Source organism: Capra hircus, chromosome 3 (genome assembly GCF_001704415.2).
Source record: "Capra hircus breed San Clemente chromosome 3, ASM170441v1, whole genome shotgun sequence".
Lineage (NCBI taxonomy): Eukaryota > Metazoa > Chordata > Mammalia > Artiodactyla > Bovidae > Capra > Capra hircus.
Window position 1 is genome coordinate 119,423,832 of NC_030810.1, and position 25,771 is coordinate 119,449,602.

The 25,771-nt window shown below is 36.0% G+C and overlaps 1 protein-coding gene across 6 annotated transcripts in view; it reads left to right on the forward strand.

Moving 5' to 3' along the window:
* The window catches only part of DCAF6 (DDB1 and CUL4 associated factor 6), a 190,009-nt gene that overhangs the window by 79,690 nt on the left and 84,548 nt on the right, over positions 1-25,771 (forward strand). For all 6 annotated transcript variants that reach the window (XM_018046451.1, XM_018046452.1, XM_018046453.1 and 3 more), the window contains exons 5-7: positions 15,213-15,326; positions 17,782-17,917; positions 20,006-20,220. In XM_018046451.1, the coding sequence (XP_017901940.1) occupies positions 15,213-15,326; positions 17,782-17,917; positions 20,006-20,220 (465 nt within the window). The remainder of the gene's footprint in view (positions 1-15,212; positions 15,327-17,781; positions 17,918-20,005; positions 20,221-25,771) is intronic.

The following is a 25,771-nucleotide window of genomic DNA, read 5'->3' on the forward strand; positions in this document are numbered from 1 at the left end:
TTTTACCCTTCTATTTGCCATGAAGTGATAGGACTGGATACCATAATCTTATTTAGTTTTTTGAATGTAGAGTTTAAGCCAGCTTTTTCACTCTCCACATTCACCATCATCCAGAGGCTCTTTACTTCTCTTTACTTTCTGCTGCTAGAGTGACATCATCTTCATATCTGAGGTTATTGATATTTCTCCTGGCAATCTTGATTGCACCTTGTGATTCATCCAGCTCAGCATTTAGCATGATACACTCTTTATATGACAGAATGTGGTCCACTGGACAAGAGAATGGCAAACCACTTCAGTATTCTTGCCTTGAGAACCTGATGAACAGTATGAAAAGGCAAAATGATAGGCTACTGAAGGGGAACTCCCTGGGTTGGTAGATGCCCAATATGCTATTGGAGATCAGTGGAGAAATTACTCCAGAAAGAATGAAGGGATGGAGCCAAAGCAAAAAGAATACCCAGTTGTGGATGTGACTGGTGATAGAAGCAAGGTGTGATGCTGTGAAGAGCAAGATTGCATAGGAACCTGGAATGTCAGGTCCATGAATCAAGGCAAATTGGAAGTGGTCTAACAGGAGATGGCAAGAGTGAACGTCCACATTCTAGGAATCAGTGAACGGAAATGGATGGGAATGGGTGAATTTAACTCAGATGACCATTATATCTACTACTGTGGGCAGGAATCCCTTAGAAGAAATGGAGTAGCCGTCATGGTCAACAAGAGTCCGAAATGCAGTACTTGGATGCAATCACAAAAGCAACAGAATGATCTCTGTTCATTTCCAAGGCAAACCATTCACTATCATGGTAATCCAAGTCTATGCCCCAACCAGTAATGCTGACGAAGCTGAAGTTGAATGGTTCTATGAAGACATACGAGACCTTTTAGAACTAACACCCAAATAAGATGTCCTTTTCAATTAAAGGGGACTGGAATGCAAAAGTAGGAAGTCAAGAAACACCTGGAGTAACAGGCAAATTTGGCCTTGGAGTATGGAAAGAAGCAGGGCAAAGGCTAACAGAATTTTGTCAAGAGAATGCACTGGTCATAGCAAACACCCTCTTCCAACAAACAAGAGAAAACTCCACACATGGATATCACCAGATGGTCAACACCGAAATCAGATTGATTATATTCTTTGCAGCCAAAGATGCAGAAGCTCTATACAGTCAACAAAAACAAGACCAGGAGCTGAATGTGGCTCAGATCATGAACTCCTTATTGCCAAATTCAGACTTAAATTGAAGAAAGTAGGGAAAACCAGTAGACCATTCAGGTATGACCTAAATCAAATCCCTTAGGATTATACAGTGGAAGTGAGAAATAGATTTAAGGGACTAGATCTGATAGACAGAGTGCCTGATGAACTATGGAATGAGGTTCGAGACACTGTACAGGAGACAGGGATCAAGACCATCCCCATGGAAGAGAAATGCAAAAAAGCAAATGGCTATCTGGGGAGGCCTTACAAATAGCTGTGAAAAGGAGAGAAGCAAAAGCAAAGGAAAAAAGGAAAGATATAAGCATCTGAAATGCAGAGTTCCAAAGAATAGCAAGAAGAGATAAGAAAGCCTTCCTCAGTGATCAATGCAAAGAAATAGGGGAAAAAACAGAATGGGAAAGATTAGAGATCGCTTCAATAAAATTAGAGATACCAAGGGAACATTTCATGCAAAGATGGGCTCGATAAAGGACAGAAATGGTATGGACCTAACAGAAGCAGAAGATATTAAGAAGAGGTGGCAAGAACACACAGAACAGTACAAAAAAGATCTTCACGACCCAGATAATCATGATGGTGTGATCACTCACCTAGAGCCAGACACCCTGGAATGTGAAGTCAAGTGGGCCTTAGAAAGCATCACTAAGAACAAAGCTAGTGGAGGTGATGGAATTCCAGTGGAGCTGTTTCAAATCCTAAACGATGATGCTGTGAAAGTGCTGCACTCAATATGCCAGCAAATTTGGAAAACTCAGCAGTGGCCCCAGGACGGGAAAAGGTCCGTTTTCATTCCAATCCCAAAGAAAGGCAATGCCAAAGAATGCTCAAACTACCACACAATTGCTCTCATCTCACACACTTGTAAAGTAATGCTCAAAATTCTCCAAGCCAGGCTTCAGCAATACGTGAACTGTGAACTTCCAGATGTGCAAGCTGATTTTGGAAAAGGCAGAGGAACCAGAGATCAAATTGCCAACATCCGCGGGATCATTGAAAAAGCAAGAGAGTTCCAGAAAAACATCTATTTCTGCTTTATTGACTATGCCAAAGCCTTTGACTGTGTGGATCACAATAAACTGTGGAAAATTCTGAAAGAGATAGGAATACCAGACCACCTGACCTGCCTCTTGAGAAACCTGTATGCAGGTCAGGAAGCAAGTTAGAACTAGACATAGAACAACGGACTGGTTCCAGATAGGAAAAGGAGTACGTCAAGGCTGTATATTGTCACCCTGCTTATTTAACTTATATGCAGAATACATCATGAGAAACGCTGGACTGGAAGAAACACAAGCTGGAATCAAGATTGCCGGGAGAAATATCAATAATCTCAGATATGCAGATGACAACACCTTTATGGCAGAGGATGAAGAAGAACTAAAGAACCTCTGGATGAAAATGAAAGAGGAGCATGAAAAAGTTGGCTTAAAGCTCAACATTCAGAAAACGAAGATCATGGCATCTAGTCCCATCACTTCATGGCAAATAGATGGGGAAACAGTGGAAACAGTGACAGACTTTGTTTTTTGGGGCTCCAGAATCATTGCAGATGGTGATTCCAGCCATTAAATTAAAAGATGCTTAGTCCTTGAAAGAAAAGTTATGACCAACCTAGATAGCATATTGAGAAGCAGTGACATTACTTTGCCAACAAAGGTCCGTCTAGTCAAGGCTATGGTTTTTCCAGTAGTCATGTGTATGGGAAAGTTGGACTGTGAAGAAAGCTGAGTGCCAGAGAATTCATGCTTTTGAACTGTGATGTTTGAGAAGACTCTTGAGAGTCCCTTGGACTGCAAGGAGATCCAACCAGTCCATCCTAAAAGAGATCAGTCCTGAGTGTTCATTGGAAGGACTGATGCTAAAGCTGAAACTCCAATACTTTGGCCACCTTATGCGAAGAGTTGACTCATTGGAAAAGACCCTGATGCTGTGAGGGATTGGGGGCAGGAGGAGATGGGGACGACAGAGGATGAGGTGGCTGGATGGCATCACTGACTTGATGGACATGAGTTTGGGTTGTCTCCGGGAGATGGTGATGGGCAGGGAGGCCTGGCTTGCTGCGATTCATGGGGTTGCAAAGACTGAGCAACTGAACTGAACTGAACTCTTTATATGAGTTTAAATAAATAGGTTGACAGTATACCGTCTTGTCATAATTGTTTCCCAATTTTGAACCAAGGCTCTAAATTTTTGCTTCTTGACCACTTACAGGTTTCTCAGGAGACAGGTAAAGTGGCCTGGTATTCCCATTATTTTAAGATTTTCAAATTTGTTGTGATCCACACAGTCAAAGGGTTTAGCTTCGTCATTGAAACAGGTCTAGATGTTTTTCTGGAATTTTCTGCTTTCTCTATGATACAGTGAATGTTGGCAATTTGATCTTTGGTTCTTCTGTTTTTCCTAAGTCCTGCTTTTACATGTGAAAGTTCTTGATTCATGTACTGCTGAAGCCTAGCTTGCAGTATCTTGAGCATAACCTTACTAACTCGTGAAATGAGGGCCAATGTATGGTAGTTTAAACATTCTTGACATTGCCTTTCTTTGGGATTGGAATGAAGACTGACATTTTCTAGTCCTCTGGCTACTGCTGAGTTTTCCAGATTTTCTGACATAATGAGTTCAGCACTTGAACAGTATCATCTTTTAGGATTTGAAATAGCTCAGCTGGAATTCCATCTCCTCCACTGGCTTTGTTCATTTTTTTATTATGATGAAATTACATTGAATAACTTGTGTATGTTGAACCATCCTTGGGTTGCAGAAGTAAGTTCCACTTGATCAAGGTGAATAATCTTGTTAGTTTGGTACTGTTTTAGAGGTTTTCTTTTCTTTTCTTTTTTTTTTTTAGCATTTTCTGGAGGATCTTTATTTCAGTTCAATCTCTCAGTCGTGTCCAACTCTTTGTAACCCCATGAACCGCAGCACGCCAACCTCCCTGTCCATTACCAACTCGTGGAGTTTATCCCAACTCATGTCCATTGAATTGGTAATGCCATCCAACCATCTCATCCTCTGTCATCCCCTTCTCCATCTGCCTCCAGTCTTCCCCAGCATCAGGGTATTTCCCATTGAGTCAGTTCTTTGCATCAGGTGGCCAAAGTATTGGAGTTTCAGCCTCAGCATCAGTCCTTCCAATGAACACCCAGGACTACTCTCCTTTAGGATGGACTGGTTTTATCTCCTTGCAACACCACAGTTCAAAAGCATCAATTCTTCGGCAGTCAGCTTTCTTTATAGTCCAACTCTCACATCCACACATGACTATTGGAAAAACCATAGCCTTCTCTAGGTGGACCTTTTTTGACAAAGTAATATCTCTGCTTTTTAATATGCTGTCTAGGTTGGTCATAACTTTCCTTCCAAGGAGTAAGTGTCTTTAAATTTCATGGCTGCAATCACTGTGTGCAGTGATTTTGGAGCCCCTAAAAATGAAGTGAGCCCCTGTTCCACTGGTTCCCCATCTATTTGCCATGAAGTGATGGGACCAGATGCCATGATCTTAATTTTCTGAATGTTGAGCTTAAGCCAAGTTTTTCACTCTCCTCTTTCACTTTCATCAAGAGGCTCTTTAGTTCTTCTTCAATTTCTGCCATAAGGGTGGTGTCATCTGCATATCTGAGGTTATGGATATTTCTCCTGGCAATCTTGATTCCATCTTGTGCTTCCTCCAGCCCAGCATTTCTCATGATATGCTCTGCATAGAAGTTAAATAAGCAGGGTGACAATATACAGCCTTAACGTACCTCTTTACCTATTTGGAACCAGTCTGTTGTTCCATGTCCAGTTCTAACTGTTGCCTCCTGACCTGCATACAGGTTTCTTAAGAGGCAGGTCAGGTGGTCTGGTATCAGTATTCATCCATAATATACAGGTCTGTAGTTTCACTTTCTTTTAGTATTTTTGTCTGGATTTTGGTACCATGATCACACTGTTTTCATAGAATAACTTTGAAAGCATTCCCTCCTCTTCAGTATTTTGGAATAGTTTGAGAGGACAGGTATAAATTTTTAAATAACAGTTCAGTTCAGTCACTCAGTCATGTCTCCTCTTTGTAACCGCATGGACTGTAGCATGCCAAGCTTCCTTGTCCATCACAAACTCCTGGAGCTTACTCAAACTCATGTCTATTGAGTCCTTGATGGCATCCAACCATTTTATCCTCTGTTGTGTCCCCTTCTCCTCCCACCTTCAGTCTTTTCCAATATTAGGGTCTTTTCCAGTGAGCCAGTTCTTTGTATCAGGTGGCAAAAGTATTGGAGTTTCAGCTTCAGCATGAATCCCTCCAGTGAATATTCAAGACTGATTTCCTTTAGGATGGACTGGTTTTATCTCCTTGCGGTCCAAGGGACTCTCAAGAGTCTTCTCCAACCCCACAGTTCAAAAGCATCAATTCTTTGGTGCTCAGCCTTCTTAATAGTCCAACTCTCATATCCATACATGACTACTGGAAAAACCATAGCTTTGATTAGACAGAACTTTGTTGGGAAAGTAATGTCTGTCCTTTTTAATATGCTGTCTTGGTTGTTCATAACTTTTCTCCAAGGATCAAGTGTCTTTTAATTTCATGGATTAATGAATTCATACATGGCTGGATGAAGCACAAGCTGGAATTAAGATTGCCAGGAGAAATATCAGTAACCTCAGATATGTAGATGACACCACCTTTATGGCAGAAATCAAAGAAGTACTGAAGAGCCTCTTGATGACAGTGAAGGAGGAGAGTGAAACGTTGGCTTAAAGCTCAACATTCAGAAAATGAAGATCATGGCATCCGGTCCCATCACTTCATGGCAGATAGATGGGGAAGCAGTGGAAACAGTGGCAGACCTCCTTTTGGAGGGGCTCCAGAATCACTGCAGAAGTTGACTGCAGCCATGAAATTAAAAGACGCTTACTCCTTGGAAGAAAAATTTTTAAATATGCGTAATGTTCTCAAGGCATCTGGTTTGAGCTTTCCTTTCTCAGGATGTTTCTGGTTACTAATTCAGCCTCCTTAGTGTAGTGTTGGTTTGTTTGGTTTGTCCCTATGTTTATCTATCTTTTAATTTTGGTAAGCTGTATATTTCTAAAAAGTTATTAATTTCTTCTGTCCTTCCAATTGTGGTGTTCATAGTCTCTTAGGATCCTTTTTATTTCTGTGGTATAAGTGTAATATCTCTTTTATTTCTGATTTTTGTTGAATCGTATTACTTTTTTCTTGTTATTCTCAGTGAGGGTTTGTTGATTTTGATGCCCTTTAATAAACCTTACTTTTTTTTTCTCTGTATCATTTATTTCTGCTCTAATCTTTATTATTTCCTTTCTCTATTAACTTTGGCTTTAATTTGTTGTTATTTTTCAGTTTTTTGAAGTGTAAAGTTAGGTTGTTGATTTCAGATCTTTTTAAGTGTAGATAATTACTATAAACTTCCCCCTTAGTACTGTAACATTTACATTTAAAGTAGTTACTTATAGGAAAATACTCACTCCTAGCATTAATAATTTTTTTTCTGTATGTCCTACAAATATTTGTTCACTCTTTTTCTCTCTTAGCTGCTTTCTCTTGTGGTTTATTGTTGTTGTTGCTCTTTCTTTTGTAGTGGCATGCTTTAACTCCTTTTTTAGGGGCATCTTTTATAGAGTTTTTTCATTGTGTTTTTTATGAGGACTGCATGAAACATAGTTACAAAATTTGTCTTGCACTGAGAACAGTTTAACTTAAATCACATACAAAAATTCTGTTCCTTTATATCCTTCCCCCACTTTGTTATCAGTGTCACAAATACCATAAAAGCATAATAACTTTTAATGCTTCTATTTTTTAAATTCTATATTCAAATTAAAAGTGATTTGGTACCACCTTTTCAATATTACAGATTTCTGTATTCGTTTGTATATTTACATTTGTGACAATCTTTATATTACCATATGCTGTGTGTTGCTGTCTAATGTCTTTCACTTCAACTTGAAAGACTATTTAGCAGGTCTTGTAAGACAGTCCTTGTGATAACCTTCTATACTTTTTATCTGAGAAGGTCTTTATTTCCCTTTCAGTTGTAGTGGACAGTTTTGGTGGATATAGTATTCTTGGTTTGCAGGTTTTTTCTTTCAGCACTTTTTATCCTACTCCCTTCTGACAGGCAATGTTTCTGTTGAGAAATCCACTGATGTAATGGGAGCTCCTTTATGTAATGGTTCATGTTACTCTTGCAGCTTTCAAGATTAACTCACTTTTGACAAGTAGTTTATAGTGTGTCTTGATTTGGACCTCTTTGGGTCCATCCTAGTTGAAGTTCCTGAGTTTCTTGAATCTGGATGTTCTTTTTTTCCCTCCGATTTGAGAAGTTTTTGGCCTTTTTTTTTTTTTTCCAGATAAGCTTGTTAGGTAAAGATGACCAGGACACCGAAAGAGTGTCTAACAGGCTTTTTAATGGCGAAGCGCCCCCGGGCGGGGTTCCTGGACCTGAAGTCTGCGCTGGGACCCTGTTGGGGGTGGTTTTTATACGTTCGTTGCGAGGGGTGGTCAGACTAAATGGATGGGGGTTCAGATAGATTGCCAGGCCGAGGCGTTGCAGGCTGACAGGTCCTTCTGCGTGGCTGGGGTGGAGCAGCTTTAGCTGGTGAAGTGTGCTGTCATTGGTCCCCGGGATCTGGGAGGCTCCTTACCCAGCCAGCTGGAGGGAGAGGAGGGACGCCCATCATGGCCCCCGGGGTCCGGCCTTACAAAGCTCTCCATCCACTCCCCCCTTTTCCTTCTGAAAATCCCATAGTGGAAATATTTGTCATCTTAGTGATATCCTCTAAGTTCCCTTAGGATCTTTTTAACTTTTCTTCATTCTTCTTTTGTTCTTGACTTGGTAATTTTAAATGGCAGTTTTTGAATTTGCTGTTTCTTTTTTCTGCCTGATTGAGCCTGTTGTTGATCCTCCTCTAGTGAATTTAGTTACATTCTTCAACTCTGTCATTTCTGTTTCTCTCATTTTTCCATTTTCTTTCTCCCTGGTAATACTCTCATTTTGTTCACACATTGTTTTCCTGATTTGTTTAGTTATCTGTTTGTATTCCCTTGTAGCATATTGGGGCTTCCCAGGTGGCATTAGTAGTAAAGAACCCACCTGCAAATTCAGGAGACCTAAGAGACCTGGGTTCAATCCCTGGGTCAGGAACATCCCCCGGAGAAGGACATGGCAACCCCCTCCAGTATTTTTGCCTGGAGAATCCCATGGACAGAGGAGCCTGGCTGGCTACAATCCATGGGATTGTAGAGTCAGAAATGCCTGAAGCGACCTGGTGCACACACTTGCACGCACATAGCGTATTGAATTTGTGTATTACCATTTCTTTCTGTTCTTTTTTAGGTAATTCATACATCTCCATTTTGTTAGGGTCAGTTTCTGGAGATTTACTTTGTCCTGTCGTTTGAGTCATGTTTTCCCATTTCTTCATGTGCTTCTTTGGTGAATTGTCTGTTCAATCTTTTACCCATTTTAAAAAATATATTTTTATTTCTTTATTTGGCCGCTCTGGGTGTTAGTTGTGGCATGCAGGATCTTTTAAGTTGCAGCGGCATGTGACCTCTTAGTTGCAGCATGTAGAATCTAGTTCCCCGTTCAGTGATGTATTATTAGGGCAGTGTCTTGGACACCGGGCCATCAGGGAAGCCCCTTGCCCATTGTTTTAATTCTTATTATTGAACTTTGAGGGGTTTTAAAAGTTTGTTCTGTATATTTTTCAGGCATATGACTTATAATTTTTTTCCTCAGAGTCAGTGGCTAGTCTTTTCATTTTGTTTACACTGTCTTTCAAAAAGAAATTTTACAATTTTAAAGAAGGCCAGAACCAATGTCATGAGTAAAAATCTTTATTTCACCAAATGTCACAATAATTTTCTCCTAAAAGTTCTATAGTTTTATGTTTTCCATTTTGTATTAGTTTTTTTAGTAAAGTCTGAGATCTGCTTTAAGTTCATTATTTTGCATGTGGATATCCAGCTTTCCAACATTGTTTCTTGCCTCTGAACTTTTTTTTTTTCGTCATTATCATAGGTCATTGACCATATCTATTTTTGTCTCTTTCTGGGCAGTATCTTTTTCTCTTCCCGTGATTCATCACTGTACTTATACCACCCTGCTTTTATTACTGTAATTTAATATTAACTCTTAAAACCAGGTAGTATAAGTCCTTTCTTCTTTTTTGAAATTGTTTAAGGTATTTTAGATTTTTGTATTTCCGCATGACTTTGATAATCAGATTATCAATTTTTACTACAATTTTTCCTGTGATTTATTTGAATCTATATATCAGTTTAAGAAGCATTGACAAGTGTTAAATCTTCTAATCTATGATTACAGTATATCTCCCTTATTTAGGACTTTAAGTTTACTTGGCAGTGTTTTATAATTTTAAGTTTGTGTGTCTTAAGATTTATTCTTAAATATTTCATATTTTTCATATTATTATAAATGGTACTATTTTAAAATTTTCAATTTCTCATGGTTTTGTTGCTAGTATTTTCATGTTCAATCTTATATTCCCCCTGTTTTACTATATTCACTTACTGGTTCTAATAACTTTTTAGGAAAGAAAATCACATAGAAATTTTCTCCTTAGATGATTATGCCATCTGTGAATATAGAGACACTTTTACTTTTTTTTTCCTCCATCTGAACTTCATTTCTTTTTGTTATTACACTTATTAGAATTTTCAGTTCAATATTGAATAAAAATAGTAAGACTAAACATTCTTCCTGATCTTTGATGTTTCACTGTTAAGTATAACAGCAAGTGTATTTTAGTAATGCTTTTTTATCCAGTTAATTCCTTTCTATTTGTATATTAAACTTACCAGGAATGGATGTTGGATTTTGTCAAATGTTTTTCTCTGCATTATTTGAAAAAAATTATATATTTTTCTTTTAGTTTCTTAACACAGTGAACTACATTTATTTTTCAAATGTTAATATCAATTTAGCATTCTAGAGATGAACCTCACAGTCATATTTTATATATTACCCATTTTCTGTGTTGTTGTGTTTGTTAGAGGTTGTTTTTTTGTTTTTTGTTTTTTTTTGGCAGATGTGTTCCTAAGCACTATATGGTTTTATTGTCAGCATAATGCTGATCCCTTGGAGTAACTTGCAATGTTTGTCCCTTTTTATTTTCCTGAAAGAGTTTTTATAGAAGTGGTAGTATTTGTTTCTATACCTTTGGGAACATTTACCAATAAAGCCATCTGATCCTGGAGTTTTCTTTGTAGGATGTTCATAACTACATATTTAATTCTTAAAATGAATATTTGGTTATTCAGGCTGTATCTTTATGCTTTAATAGCTTCAGTATTTTATCTATTTTAAGGAACCTGTCTTTCACCTATATTGCCGAATTTGTGGGTATTAGTTGTTCACAGTACTCACTATACTTTAAAAAAAAGTTTTTTTAAAAATTTATTTGTCTGCTGTGCTGTGCTTAGTCACTTAGTCCTGTCCGACGCTTTGCAACCCCATGGATTGTAGCCTGCCAGGCTCTTCTGTCCCTAGGGATTCTCCAGGCAAGAATATGGAGTGCCCTCCTCCAGGGGAATCTTCCCCACCCACTATTTGAACCCAGGTCTCCTGCTTTGCAGGTAGATTGTTTACCAGCTGAGCTACCAGGGAAGCCCAGTCTGTGCTGGGTCTTAATTGTAGCATGTGGGATCTAGCTCACTACTAAGGATTGGACCTGGGCTCCCTGAGTAGGGAGTGTTAGCCATTGGACACCAGGAAAAGTCCCTTTATCTTTTTAACATCTGTAGAATCTATAGTGATACCACCTCCAACATTCTTGATATTGATAGTTGGTCTTCTCTCTCTTTTTATTTTTCTTACCAGCCTGATAAGAGATTCAGTTGATTTTAATGATCATCTCTAAGAACCAACTTTGGTTTCCATGATTTTCTCTATTTTCCTGTTTGTTTGTTTGTTTTTTTCTGTTTTTTATCTCTGCTTTTTCCTTTCTTCTCTGTTTACTGTGGTGGGTTTCATTGTTTTTCTTCTAGTTTCTTAAAGTAGAGGCTGAAGTGACTGATTTAAGACCTTTATCCTTTCCAATAGAGGCAATTAGTAAAACAAAATTTCCACTGAATATTTCTTTGTTGTTTTTAGTTGCTGGGTAGTTTCTTTGTTGTTTTTTAGTTGCTCAATAGTGTCTGACCCTTCATGAACTGTAGCCCACCAGGCTCCTCTGTCCATGGGCTTTTCCAGGCAAGGTTACTGCAGTGGGTTGCCATTCCCTCCTCCAGGGTATCTTCCCCACCCAGGGATCGATTAAACCTGCGTCACCTGCATTGCAGGTGGTTTCTTTACTGCTGAGCCACTGGGGAAATCTGAGTGTTTCCTTCACTTCAGTTCAGTTCAGTCGCTCAGTCGTGTCCGACTCTTTGTGACCCCATGAATCGCAGCACGCCAGGCCTCCCTGTCCATCACCAACTCCTGGAGTTTACCCAAACTCATGTCCATCGAGTCAGTGATGCCATCCAGCCATCTCATCCTCTGTCGTCCCCTTCTCCTCCTGCCCCCAATCCCTCCCAGCATCAGTCTTTTCCAGTGAGTCAACTCTTCGCATGAGGTGGCCAAAGTACTGGAGTTTCAGCTTTAGCATCATTCCTTCCAAAGAACACCCAGGGCTGATCTCTTTTAGAATGGACTGGTTGGAGTGTTTCCTTAGGTTTCCCTAATGTCGATATACTGAACTTTCATTTCTCTTGTATTAAATGTATTTTCTAATTTCTATTGTGATTTCTTCCTTGATTCATTGTTTATTGAGAAGTGTGTCATTTAGTTTCCAGATACTTGGAAATATTTGAACATTAATTTTTCCCCTTTGGGTTATTGCACTTGAAGGTGTTTTAATCATTTGTTTAACTGTTTTTGTATGGACTGATTTCTCGTGTTTAATTTATAGTTAAATATGTACTTTGCATGATGTGAATTTTTAAAATTTTAATTAGTCTGGTTTTATGTCCAAGAATATAGTCTGTTGGTAAATTTTTCTTATGTATTTAAAAAAATGTTTATATTTTTGTTTGTGGAATGTTCCAGAAATATCAATTATGTCAAAGTGGCTGATAACCATGTTCAGTTCTTCTGTGTAGTTATTGATTTTCTGATCACTTGTTCTATCAATTATTGAAAGATGACTGTTCAAATCTAATATTTTCATATTGTTGATTTCTCCTCTCAGTCCTCAATTTTTGCTTCATATATTTTGAAGATCTGTTTTTAAGTACCTAAACATTCAGTATTTTAATGTTTCTGTTCATGGATTGACTCATTTGTAATTGTAAAATGATTCTCTTTATTCCCATTATACTCTGCTTTGAAATTTCCTGTTTATATAGCAGATCTGGGACTTCCTGGTGGCTTGGATGGTAAAGAATCTGCCTGTAATGCAGGAGACTTGGGCTTGACCCCAGGGCCGGGAAGATCCCCTGATGAAGGGATTGGCTACTCGCTCTAGTATTCTTGCCGGGAGAACTCCACGGACAGAGGAGCCTGGTGGGCTACAGTCCATCGAATCACAAAGAGTTGGACACTACTGAGCGACGAACACACATACACACACAGCACATCTAGCTTTCTCATCTTTACAGTTATTGCAATGTTTCTTTCCTCTGTCCTTTTAGTCTGCCTGTCTGTGGTTTTATATTTCATTCTCATAATCAATTTATATGTTTTTTAATCCAATCTAGCAATGTCTGCTTTTTAATTGGGCTGTATTTAATCATTTACAGTTCATATAATTGATGTAGAAGTTGCTGAATTTAAATTTTGTGTCTTGGTTTTTGTTTTTTCTCTTTTCCTGTTCCATCAATTTTTCCCTCTTCTAGAAGAACTGAGTATTTTTGTGATTCTGCTTTATCTCCTTTGTTGATATATTAGCTGTGATGCTTTGTTGTTGTTTTAGTGTATGCTTTAGGAATTATACATCATAAACTTTATCACAGTGTACCATCAAATAATATTGTACCACTTCAATATGGTATAAGAATCTTACAACACTCTGCTCCCATTTTTCCTCTCCTAGAAATTTGTTTTTTTTTAACCTTTTATTGTTATATATTTTATAAACTCTTTAATATATTGTTAATATTCTTCCTTTAATAGTTAATTATCTTTAAACATATTTTAAAACAAAAAATGTTATATTTACTTACATATTTATTATTTCCAATCTTTTATTCCTTTGCATAGATCCAGATTACTACTGGTATTATTTTCTTTTTACATAAAGAATTAAACAAAATACAGTTATATTGTGCTAGCCTGTTAATGAAAGGGTTTTACAGAAAATTATCCTGTAACAGGATAGTATATAGTATATATTTTCGGCTTTGGGACCCATATAATCTATCACAACTATTCAAATATGTCATCAGGAAAACAGACTTGGATAATATGTAAATGACTTGATATGGCTGAGTTTCATATAAACTTTTATAAAAATGGTGATTGATAGGTAAGAGGTATCCTTTGCTAACTTCTATGTTATTGAATAATCTTTCAGCTTTTTTATTTTTGAAAAAGTCTATTTTATTTTTGTTTTAGAAAGATATTTCTGTGGATATAGAATTCTAGCTAGATAATTATTTTTCTTCTGCTGCTTTAAAGATGTTACTCCACTCGTTTCTGGCAAGAAATTTTCTTAGGTTTAGTCACTGGTTTTATGTAACTTGAGAATAACGTGTTTGTTTGTTGTTATTGCTTTAGTATTTTATTTTAAGAATAAATCAAAATTTGTATTCTTATTGTCTTTCTGGTTATTTGAGTTCTTTCAGGTATTTAATATGAATTGTGCTGCCTTGAACATTGTAGTACACATCTTTAGATGACTTTATAACATTTATTTGTAGTGGAATTGCTGGGTCATAGAAGAAGCATATTACCAACTTCAGTAGATACTAACACAAGGTTTTTCAAAGTGATGATACCATTTTACCGTCTCATCAGTGATGTATCAGAGCTCTAGTAGTTCTGTATCCTCAGTGACATTTGATATTACCAAATCCCTTTCGTTTGGTCATTCCAATGATGTCTAGTGATATTTACTTAGGATTATAATTTGTATTTAGTCCTAATAAATACAAATCCTAACAAATACCTAATCAATACAAATATAATTTGTATTTCTTTGAAGACTAGTTAATCTAAATACCTTTTTGAGTATACAAAGTTTTAAAACACGGGAACCTACTTTCCATTGTTTAGGGGTGCATAAAAGTCTCTGTGGAATTGCTAAATACCCAATTTTGGTAGTTTCTATTTCTTGGGACAGAGAAGGGTGGAGGGAATATGTTGGATAGGAGGGTACACAGAGCCTCAATTTACAGCCTTATTGCTAAACCAGTAATAGATACAGGAATATCTAAAATGTTTCATTTCTTTAAAAAATTTTAATTTTTTATAAAATATGCATAATGTAACATTTGCCATTCCTACCATTTTTAACTGTACACTTCATGAAAATTTAGTACTTTTATGTGGTTATAGAACCATTACCATCGCTCAAAAGTTTTTTGAGAGGTTAATTTGAATGCTTGATTTGGCACTACAGGGTTTTATAACGATTGTCAGAGAAGAAAATTTTATACTTTGTTTCTAAAGCAAGTGTAAATTCATATCCAAAAAACATAAAATTTTGACTGTTCAAACATAAAAGTTTGAACAGGCTTCCAAGGGTAGGATTTTTCTTGTTATGTTGTAAGGTGTTTATAATTTTAAAGAATTTTGAATCTGGAGGTACATTAATTTCAAATGAAAGTAAATGAATCACATTAATTCAGCAGTTACGTTTTGCATATATCTATATGTATAGCACTGTTTTGCATTATGGTATGGGTAAGTCATAAGTAATTCCAGTAAATGGTTCTTAGTTGCCTTTGCCTTTCATTTTGTAATATAGCAGTAATATTTTTCAAAGCCATCTGTTTAAATGTTCACTAACATTTCCTGTACTATTACCTTTCTATCTTCAGATTATGACTGTACCTAATGACCCGTATACCTTTCTGTCTTGTGGTGAAGATGGAACTGTTAGGTGGTTTGATACACGCATCAAAACTAGCTGTACGAAAGAAGATTGCAAAGATGTAAGAATCAAGTTTTTATATAAATAATGAAAATAATTAAGATTAAAGTTAAGGTTGGACAGTAAGTTTTCTCTGGGTTATGAGCTTATCGGTAAATTTAAATTTTTTAATTTAAAAAATATTTAATAAATGTATTTTAATTATAAAATAAAATTATTTTATAAATTATTTTTAATTTTTTATTAAATTTGTTCATAATTAAAATGTTAGTAGTGAAGTTAAGGAATGTATATTAAACTGGGAAATTCAAATACATTTATGAAGATTTATATAATTGTTCAGTATATACCATGGCTCTGTAAAAACTTGAAGTATTTTATTTATGTATGGAGGCAGCTTTGGCTTTACCAGTAGCAGTGATAAAAGCATGTAGTAGTTTGATGTCTTCTCTTTTTACCCTGTCCTGTAATTCAAGATTTATTAATATATCTTTTGTTTTAGACAATTAGGTACCATTTTATCAACATGTTCATTGTTGATTTAGCTCATTTCTCTAAACATAGAGCTTCACTGTCAATTTTGTATTTTGCGGGGGAGTTGAATAAGAAGTGGATTTATTTAGAGTGTGGGCCGTGTCAGAAGTTGAGAGTGGCCTTAGTTTTGTATTTTTTAAAATGGTATTTTAAACTTGAAAAACACCTGTGAAATCAGTCAGTCTAAGGCCCCAGACTACTAATACTAACCCTAAATGTTACTCAAGAGACAGTAGCTTTTGTCTTGGATCATTTTGGAGTTGTAAATGAAATAAGAAAATACTGCCAGCTGAGATGTATGGCAGAAACCAATACAATATTGTAAAACAGTTATCTTCCAATTTAAAAAAAAATTAAGTACTCTAAATACATTTTTCTTGACAATTACCAAAAAAAAAAAAAGAATACTAGTAACCAGGTTGTTAGTGTTAGTCACTCAGTCGTGTCTGACTCTTTGTGACCCTATGGACTGTAGCCCGCCCTCCAGGATCCTCTGGTCCATGGGATGTTCCAGGCAAGAATCCTGGAGTGGATTGCCGTAATCAGGTTGAGTGTTCGCTAATGAAACTAGTTGTTGTTGTTAACATGCCTTAGGAGAAGAGATTATTTTATACTTCAAAACAGAGAAGAAAAAGAAAAAAATAGAAATAAAAAATTTTTGTTAGTTTTTTTGTTGTATATGTGTACATATACACAACTAGGAGTGTTGAACTGAAGGCAGAAACAAGTTTGAAATAGCCGGTCGTTTATGAGGGGCATTTGGTATGCCTGTTTTTTGTTAAATAATAAGTCCTAAAGTTTGTTAAGTCAGATTCTTTTAAGCAATATTGTACAGTATAGTTGGATTTAATTTTGTGTTTATAATCAGAAACTTTGTTGTAAAACGAAAGAATAAATAAAACTAATAAGGGCTTCCCTGGTGGCTCAGTGGTAAAGAATCCACCTGATAATATGTGGAAATGTGAGTTTGATCCCTGGGTCAGGAAGATCTCCTGGAGAAGGAAATGGTAACTCATTCCCATATTCTTGCCTGGGAAATCTCATGGACAGAGGAGCTTGGTGGGGTACAGTCCATGGGATCACAAAAGAGTCAGACACTACTTAGTAACTAAAATAGCAACAGAAAAATATTGCTGTACTTTTCCTCAGTAATACTTCTGAAGTCTTTATATGTAAAAGCAAATAGATAGAATATAAAGAAAGCAGGTAAGTAGGGTAATTCTTCAGTACTAAAAATTTAGAATGATGAATGGAATTTGATGAATGAGTTCTTTGTGATAGGAATAAAGTTCTGAGGTCAATAATTAAATACATAAAACAGCATAAATGTAACTTAAAAACTTGGCTTTTCTGAGAGGAGTGAAGGATTAGCTTATAGACAAGAGAGTATATTAGCAGAATACCTTCAGACTATATCTTTGGGATGAGAGCCCTTACATTTTCTAATGCTTGTGTAGGGAGAAGTAGTGGCATCAGCATAGAAAGCCTGTCTTTGACATAGTTTGTATATATGTGTGTACGTACTTTGTTTTTGAACTGGTGAGGAGGAGGATGGTTTTATAAGGTCCTGGTTTTTAAAAATCAGGTCATGATAGTTTTGTTATATTTTAATAACTAATTAAAATTAAGGTATCATGAGTACCATATAATATAACCAATATACTTACCATAGACAAAGGTGGATTATACCTCTATCTTTACTGTCCAGTGGACCAATAATAGCAGGCATTTTTAATGATATTAATGTAATGACATATTACATAGGAAATATTTGCAGTTTTTAGTATTTTTAAAGATAATGTTCATTTTATTCTTGAGTATGGGAATATTTAGGAAGCCTGTTGTTTTTTCTGCTTCATTGTCATGCTGGCTGAATTAGGATTTCTGAGAAAGATTTCCCTTCCAATTGAAGGGAAAATGTTTTAAGTAGATTATTATCTGTTGTACAACTTATGTAACTGATATTCTTTTATCTTTTGTAGGATATTTTAATTAACTGCCGACGCGCTGCCACATCAGTAGCTATTTGTCCACCAATACCATATTATCTTGCTGTTGGTTGTTCTGATAGCTCAGTACGTATATATGATCGGCGAATGCTGGGCACAAGAGCTACAGGTAAAGACTTAGATTAGAGAAAATATGAGACTATCAATTCAAAGGATAAATCTTTTTGACCTGTTATGATTTTTAAAATTTCTTTAGTTTGATATAAAATTCAGTATATAGAATTTATTTAAATATTATGGATTATTATAAAAAATAGCATTTCATCAAGTTTTTATGACCCCATCAAGGTGACACTTTTGCAGTTTATCACTTTAGAATGTTGTAGCACTACATGTATTAGTTTCCTGAAGCTGTTGTAACAAATTATTATAAATTGGGTGACTTAAAATAACAAATTTATTCTCTCACATATCTGGAGGCTTAATGTCTGAAATCAAGGTGTTGCAGGGTGGTTTTCTGTTGGAGGCTGTCTGGAAAAATATTTTGCCTGCTTTTTTCTTATATTCTGGAGGTTGCTAACAATCTTTAGCATCCCTTGGCTTTTAAATGCATCAGTTGAATTTCTGCTTCCGTTGACATGCCATTCTCTCCTGTGCGTATGTCTGTCTACATTTCCCCCTCATAAGGACACTAGTTAAGTTGTATTTAAGGTCCACTGTAATCCGCTATGACCTCATCTTGATAATTATGACATCTACAAAGACCTTATTTCTAAATAAGATCACATTCTGTGGTTCTTGGTATACATGAAATTTTCAGGGGACACACTTCAGCCCACAACATTTAGCTCTCTTGATTTCTCTTTGCCATCTTTTTAATCAAGAGGATAATAGTAAGTGTGGTGGGGAGAAAAGTATAGGAAAGAACAATGGCTTGTGTGTGTGTATCATATGTTCATGCTTACTTCGTAGCCTAGCTGCTTCTTATTCAGTTGCTAAGTCCTGTCCAACTCTTTGTGACCCCATGGATTGCAGCACACTAGGCTTCTCTGCCCTCCACTATCTCCTGGTGTTTGCGCAAACTCATGTCCATTGAGTCGGTAATGCTATCTAATCATCTCTTGTAGCCTATCTAAAGTACTGTAAATGGTGCTGCAGTACTGAATTTGAATTTGCCTAAAACTCTTATTTGTTCCTTATTTGGTTTGAGATCAAACTACTTCTGAAATATTCACTTCAAAGCCAACTTTTGTTAGGAAGGTCAAGATTTTCTGCCAAGGAATGTCAAGATTTCCTTTCTCTCACAGACACACATACACACCCCATATATATATATATATATATATATATAAGGATTTATAAATAAAAATAAAAGTGGACTTGATCATAAATTAACAGTGTTTATCTCAATGTTAGTTTATGTCCAGTGAAAATGGACATACAGTATTGAAATGGGAAAACCAGACGGGATCTTTTTTCATTTTTTGCACTGTGATTGAGAAGTCTTATCTATCTGAATATGCATACTTAATGGGAACGGTAGTAATACAATATGACACTGTAGGCCCAACTATCATATCTCAGTGGATGAGACATGATTGCTGTTTGGGGCAAGGCAAAACCTCAGAGTGCAAGATAATGCAGCTTTGTGGAAATTTAGCACGTCTGGGCCTTCAGAGCACCGAGTGCCAACTGTATCTCTCTGTGTCATGTTACGTTATATTGGTGACTGTCAGAATTAATTAAGATTAAAGTAATATTCCCACTCTGTTATTTTATGAGGAGAATTTCACAGCAATAAAAAATCTTTTAATGATACAAAGTAAAAGATAAATCTTATTAAATAGATACTATACTGTTTTATCTAGTATATTAGTAAATGTCAACTTTCTGATTTACCTTATGAAAATTATATTATCTTAATTTGGAGAATTTTCAAAGATGATTTAGTATGACTAGTTATAGAGCATTTAAAATTATTAAATAGCTAATATTTTGGGGAAAAAAAAGTATTGACTTAATCTGGAATTCTAGAAAATCATGAATTCTTTTTGGAAGATAATATAACCTTTAGGCTGTATTCTTTTTCATTTTGTTACAAAATCTGACTATTGATTACAGAGTCTTTTCCAGAAATAGAATATGATAGCTTGGATTTACTTTGCTACATTAAATACATATCTTATAATTCAGATGAGTTTTTAAAGTGTTTTTCTTGAAAAACATTATGAATTTTAAACAATTTCTTTTTTATTAGGGAATTACACAGGCCGAGGAACTACTGGAATGGTTGCTCGTTTTATCCCTTCCCATCTTAATAATAAGTCATGCAGGGTGACATCTCTGTGTTACAGTGAAGATGGTCAAGAGATTCTTGTTAGTTACTCTTCAGATTATATATATCTTTTTGACCCAAAAGATGATACGGCACGAGAACTTAAAACTCCTTCTGCAGAAGAGAGAAGAGAAGAGGTAAATTACTCAAAACTATGTTCTTTTATTTGATTCAGAAAACATTAATTCACTAACTCTTGGGGCATTAATTCAGTAAGTCCTAAATTTGAAGACTTAAGGGCTTCAAAAAATAGTTAGTTTTCACGGCATTTATAGTCTGTGGAGCAAAGACGTGAAACATGCATGAAAGAATGGGAGTAACAAATAAGGAAAAGGTACCCAATGAAAGTATTGTATAATATTTTAAAGAGTAAATGTCTATTAGCAAAATGTTTCTCCAAGTTTATGGATGTATAGCAGCACCAAGAAATAGTAACAGTTCTGACAGTTGCAGGAAAGGTAATTAAAACAATGTGATGTATAAGCTTCCAAGAAACTTACTGTTTATATTTATGCAAAAAGTATTTACTGTTCACAGGTGGATAGTGGTCCTTCCTCTCTTCTGACTCTGCCTTGGTCACAGTTATGAGTTAGTGACATTCGCACGCAGCACAGCACATACACAGAGTCAGGAGAGGAGGAGCTGCTTGTCTCTATATGAAGAGTATGTGGCAATAGGTAAAACTCCTGTTGGTAGGTGTATGTAAACATTTAGTGCCTTGGAAGTTGATACATTACATTTTACATATATATGTATCTATATGCATACCTATATCTAGCAGGCTCTGAGAGTTGGTGATGGACAGGGAAACCTGCCATGCTGCAGTCCATGGGGTTGAAAAGAGTTGGACGCAACTGAGTGACTGAGCTGAACTGAACTGGTATCTATAGATACCCTTTTCTTCATCAATTTCTACATACAGATATATTATGTTTTGAAAGATAGGTGAAAGAATTATTGTTCCTAAAATGTCTTTAAAATAGTCAGTCATTTTCTTAGGAAAAGCAGAAAAGTGAAAGTGAAGTTGCTTAGTCATGTCCAACCCTCAGTCCATGGAATTTTCCAGGCAAGAGTACTGGAGTGGCTTGCCATTTCCTTCTCCAGGGGATCTTCCTAACGCAGGGATCGAACCTGGGGAAAAGCAGAAACCAGAAATAATATGTCATTGACAGGACACAGCAGTAGAATCATGTTTGCCTCTTAAGCTTCTTTTGCCTTGTGTTTTTCACTTTGGGTTTTTTTTTTTTTTTTTTTAACATGTCCTGTGTTTAACCATTCTATTCTTTGGATTGTTAATGTCTTTTGAAGTAAACCTTTGCTTTTTATTAATTATCAGTGACTGTTTAAGTATTGGTTCACCTCTTAATAATAAATAACATTTTAAAGGTACTAAAGAACAACAATGATTTTGTAATTCCTATGAGATGCAAAACTAAATCCAGTTCTTATATTTGCAGGTTGATAGGGTTATAAAATAAAAAAAAATCAAGATTACATGTGGCACTGTATTTAACTGAATTAAGAAATTTATGAAGAGAGTATGTTGCTAATGAAAGCTATTTTTGAGATTATAGGTCTGATTGAAAATGTAAAATCTGTTCTGTTGTTACTATGTAATTTCCTCTTGAAAGAATGAGCTGTAGTAATGTTACAGTCAAACTTTGTGAATGTTGTTACATAATGAAAGAGTTGGAAATGCAGGAACATTTTAAGTGAGCCAACTAGCTTTTACACCATAGAAAATTTAGCCAAAGGATGTTTATATAATCAGAGTGAATGAGGCTGAGTCATGAACAGTTGTTTTTTTTAACATGTTTTTCTCAGTGTTCTTCGTTGAATTAACTAAGTTAAGAAAAATAATTCTGAAAATGGATTAAAAGTATAAAAATTATGCTTATTGTAATAAATGAAACAATATACAGGTCTGTCTAGGAAAAGAAATTAATAAACTGTCTTCCTCTTAATATAATTATCTTTTTCAGTGTTTTATGTTAAATTCTTTGTAGTAATGTTCAGACAAGCTCTTCTCAGCTCACCAAATAGTTATTTGGTATCTACTGTACGATCTACTAAACTTGAGAAAATCAAGGCTGACTGTGACAAAGATATAACCTGTCATTCAGGAGTTTGAAAATAAATAGATAAAAGAGTAAGATTTATAAATAAATATGTGAAAGTTAAAGTAACATAATTATATGTAAGAATTAATGTTCCATATAAATAGACCAAAGACAGAATAATTATTTTATATTTTCTTAATTCGTAGGGGTCTCTTTTCTATATTATTTCCTTTGAGTGAAAGTTGCTCAGTCGTGTCATGTCCAACTCTTTGTAACCCCATGGACTATACAGTCCATGGAATTCTCCAGGCCAGAATACTACAGTGGGTAGCCTTTCCCTTCTCCAGGATTATTTCCTATATCCTCTAATAATTTCCTTTTTGCTCCTGCTCCCTTATTTTTGGCCATGTTGCACAGCATGTGGGGTCTCAGTTCCCTACCAGGGACTGAATCTTGGCTCCCACAGTGAAAGCATGGCGCGCAAGACACTGGACCACCAGGGAGTTCATGTTGCCCTTCTTTATTTACCATATTCTTTTGTCTTATTCAAAAAATTTTTTCCACTTCTCATTTTCTTTTATTTTGGTATTCCTTTTTTTCTTTTTCTTTTTTCTTTCTTTTTCTTTGACACTTTTTTTCCCACCTACCTAGCACATTATTGGACTGCTTTGTTGAATCTCATCTCTCATTTTCTCCTATTCCTCATGATTTATTCCTAAAAGTTTTACACGTATCCCCAGCTTTTTGAAAGTTTGCTTCTATATAGCTTTGCTTTTACTGGAGACCTGCATCAGTACTTGATTTCACTGACCAAAAAATCCAAAGAGGATTTTGACTTTTACAGAAAAGAAAGGTGAAAAGTGAAAACAGCACCTAGTGATTGTTTGCAGTGCGCACCCTGAGCAGCACATGGTGCTGCCACACGTCTTCCCAGGGAGCTACGCTTGGCATTTCAGTGTCAAGCTGCCCTGGCTTTGAGTTGCCCTGGCTTTGAGTTGCGTTTATATCTCAGCATTAAGCTCTGAGTACTGAATTGTGTCTGTAAACATCTGTGCCTTGTCTTGATTTATTTTGTGCATCAGTTATCAAGATGTGTCTTAATGTAATTGCTTCTTTGTGTTACTCCATTTTCACTTATGAAGGGTTTCATAGGAACATTCTGCTTTCAGGTAGCAGGGGAAACCTACAACTAAAATATGTTAGTATTACTTCCCATTCTACTACTAACACTGATCCAAGGCATCAGCACCTCTTCTGGATTATTATGACAGCGTTCTTACTAGGTCCCTGCTTTCATACCACCCTCTCCAATCCTTTAGGTACACAGTAGCCAAAGTAATCTTTTAAAACATAAGTCAAATCATACCACTGTTCTGATTCACACTCCAGAATCGCTCACCACCTCACTCAAAACTGAGGTCCATACAGTGGCTTCAAGATCTTATGTTACCTGGTTCTTGTCACTTCTACGGCTCTCTCCTTTGTTTGGTCTGCTCTAGCCACATCTCGGAGAAGGCAATGGCACCCCACTCCAGTACTCTTGCCTGGAAAATCCCAGGGACGGGGGAGCCTGGTGGGCTGCCATCTATGGGGTCGCAGAGTCGGACACAACTGAAGCGACTTAGCAGCAGCAGCAGCAGCAGCCACATCTAGTTACTTATTTACTCAGGCAGGCTAAGTGTGCTTCTGCCTTACAGTTTTTGCATTTACTTTGCCTGAAATAACCTCCGGATTATCTGAATTTCTTCTTCCTTTACCTCTTACAGTGCTTTGCACTTGTTTTTCTCTCCATTAGACACTAACATACCACATTATTTAGAATTATATTCCTTAATTCTCTGGTACTACCTATCTCCCTTTTCTACCTAATTTTATTCTATAACACTTACAACTTTCTCTGTATATTTTGCTTGTTTAATTTCACGTATTTTGTAAACTCTGTTACATTGAGAATTTTTGTATGTTTTGTCTGTTGATCTTTCCCTGATACGAAGTGTAGTGGCTGACACATAAAAGGTACTGAAAAATTTTTTATGGAATGACTGACTATCATTTTCAGGATTTTTTATGGAATGACTGTACCATTTTCAGGACTCTAGACTAGATTATTTCACATATCTCAAAAAATCAAACTTGAGACTGTTTTTAACTTGAAGATCTTGTTCCAGATATACTTGGTGAGAGTGTAACATGAGTTCTTTGCCTGTATAATATAGAAATTTCTCTCTTGTAACCATGGAAAAGAGCTCTAGTTTGTTATTCTAAGTACAATTTTTATACAGGATGAAGCTCTCTCTGGAAATGATTATTTGTCTGACATTTAAACAACTACCACACTAGGCATCGTCTGATTATTCCTTTTCACACTTGTGACTTCCTCTGCAGGTTTTGTTATTCTCAGTTGCTTTTAACCATACTTATGTATAATATGGAGTATTTTAGAGGGATTTCTGTTTCCTTTGCTGAGGATGGAAAGTCTCCCATTCCCCCCACCCTGGCCCCGCCCCCATTCTCCTTGTTGCTCAGTATAGTTTCCAGGAGAAAATAGAAAATTTACCACTAAGCTATCACTAAATTTCTATCAAAACTTGCTAAATTATGAGGAGGAAAAAGTGAATATTATGTTAAAATATAAGGGAGTGACCCACACATTGGAGAAAATATTTGCAAATCATATATCTGATTTATGATTTAGAATCTAGTATCCAGAATATGTTATATAAAGAACACTTGCTACTCAACACTGAAAAGATAAATATCTTAATTAAAAAATTGATAAAGGATTTGAATAGACATTTCTCCAAAAAAAGATATGCAAATGGCCATTAAGCATATATGGAGATGTCACTGATGAAACATCACTGATGAAAGCCACAGTGAGGTGCCACTTCATACTTACTAGACTGACTGAAAGAGCCAGTGACGAGTGTAAACGTTCATGAAAGTGTGGAGAAATCAGGGCCCTCATACATTACTGGCAGGAGTATGAAACAGTACAGGTGCCTTGGAAAACAGCTTGGCAGTTCCTCAAAATTTAAACATGGAAGCTATCATATGATTTGGCAATCCCATGCTAGATTATATACCCAAGAAAATTGAAAACATGTCCCCATAAAAACTTACGTGTATGTTCATAGCAGCATTAGTTACAATAGCCAAAAAGTGGAAAGAGCTCAGTTTTCATCAGCTGATGAATGAATAAACAAAATGTGGTATATTTAAAAAGTAGAATAGTATTGAGCCATAAAAATAGCGATGAAATACTGATACATGCTGCAGTGTGGATGAACCTTGAAAAATATTCTACTAAGTGAAAGAAGTAATACATGATGACCACATATTATATTATATTGTTACACTTACATGATGTGTCCAGAATAAGCATATCCATAGAGGCAGAGTTAGATGAGTGGTTGTCAGGAGGTGAGTTGAGGGGCAAGTGGGGAGTGATGAAAATGATCTGGATTAGTGAGATACAAGTAACTGCATAGCTTTTGTGAATATATACCACTGATTTGTCTGCTTTAAAAGTATAAATATTTTTAAAAGGGTAAATATTATGCTATGTAAATTATACATCAATAAAAAGATGTTAAAAATGTGATAGTTGAAGGGAGTGATACAGAGT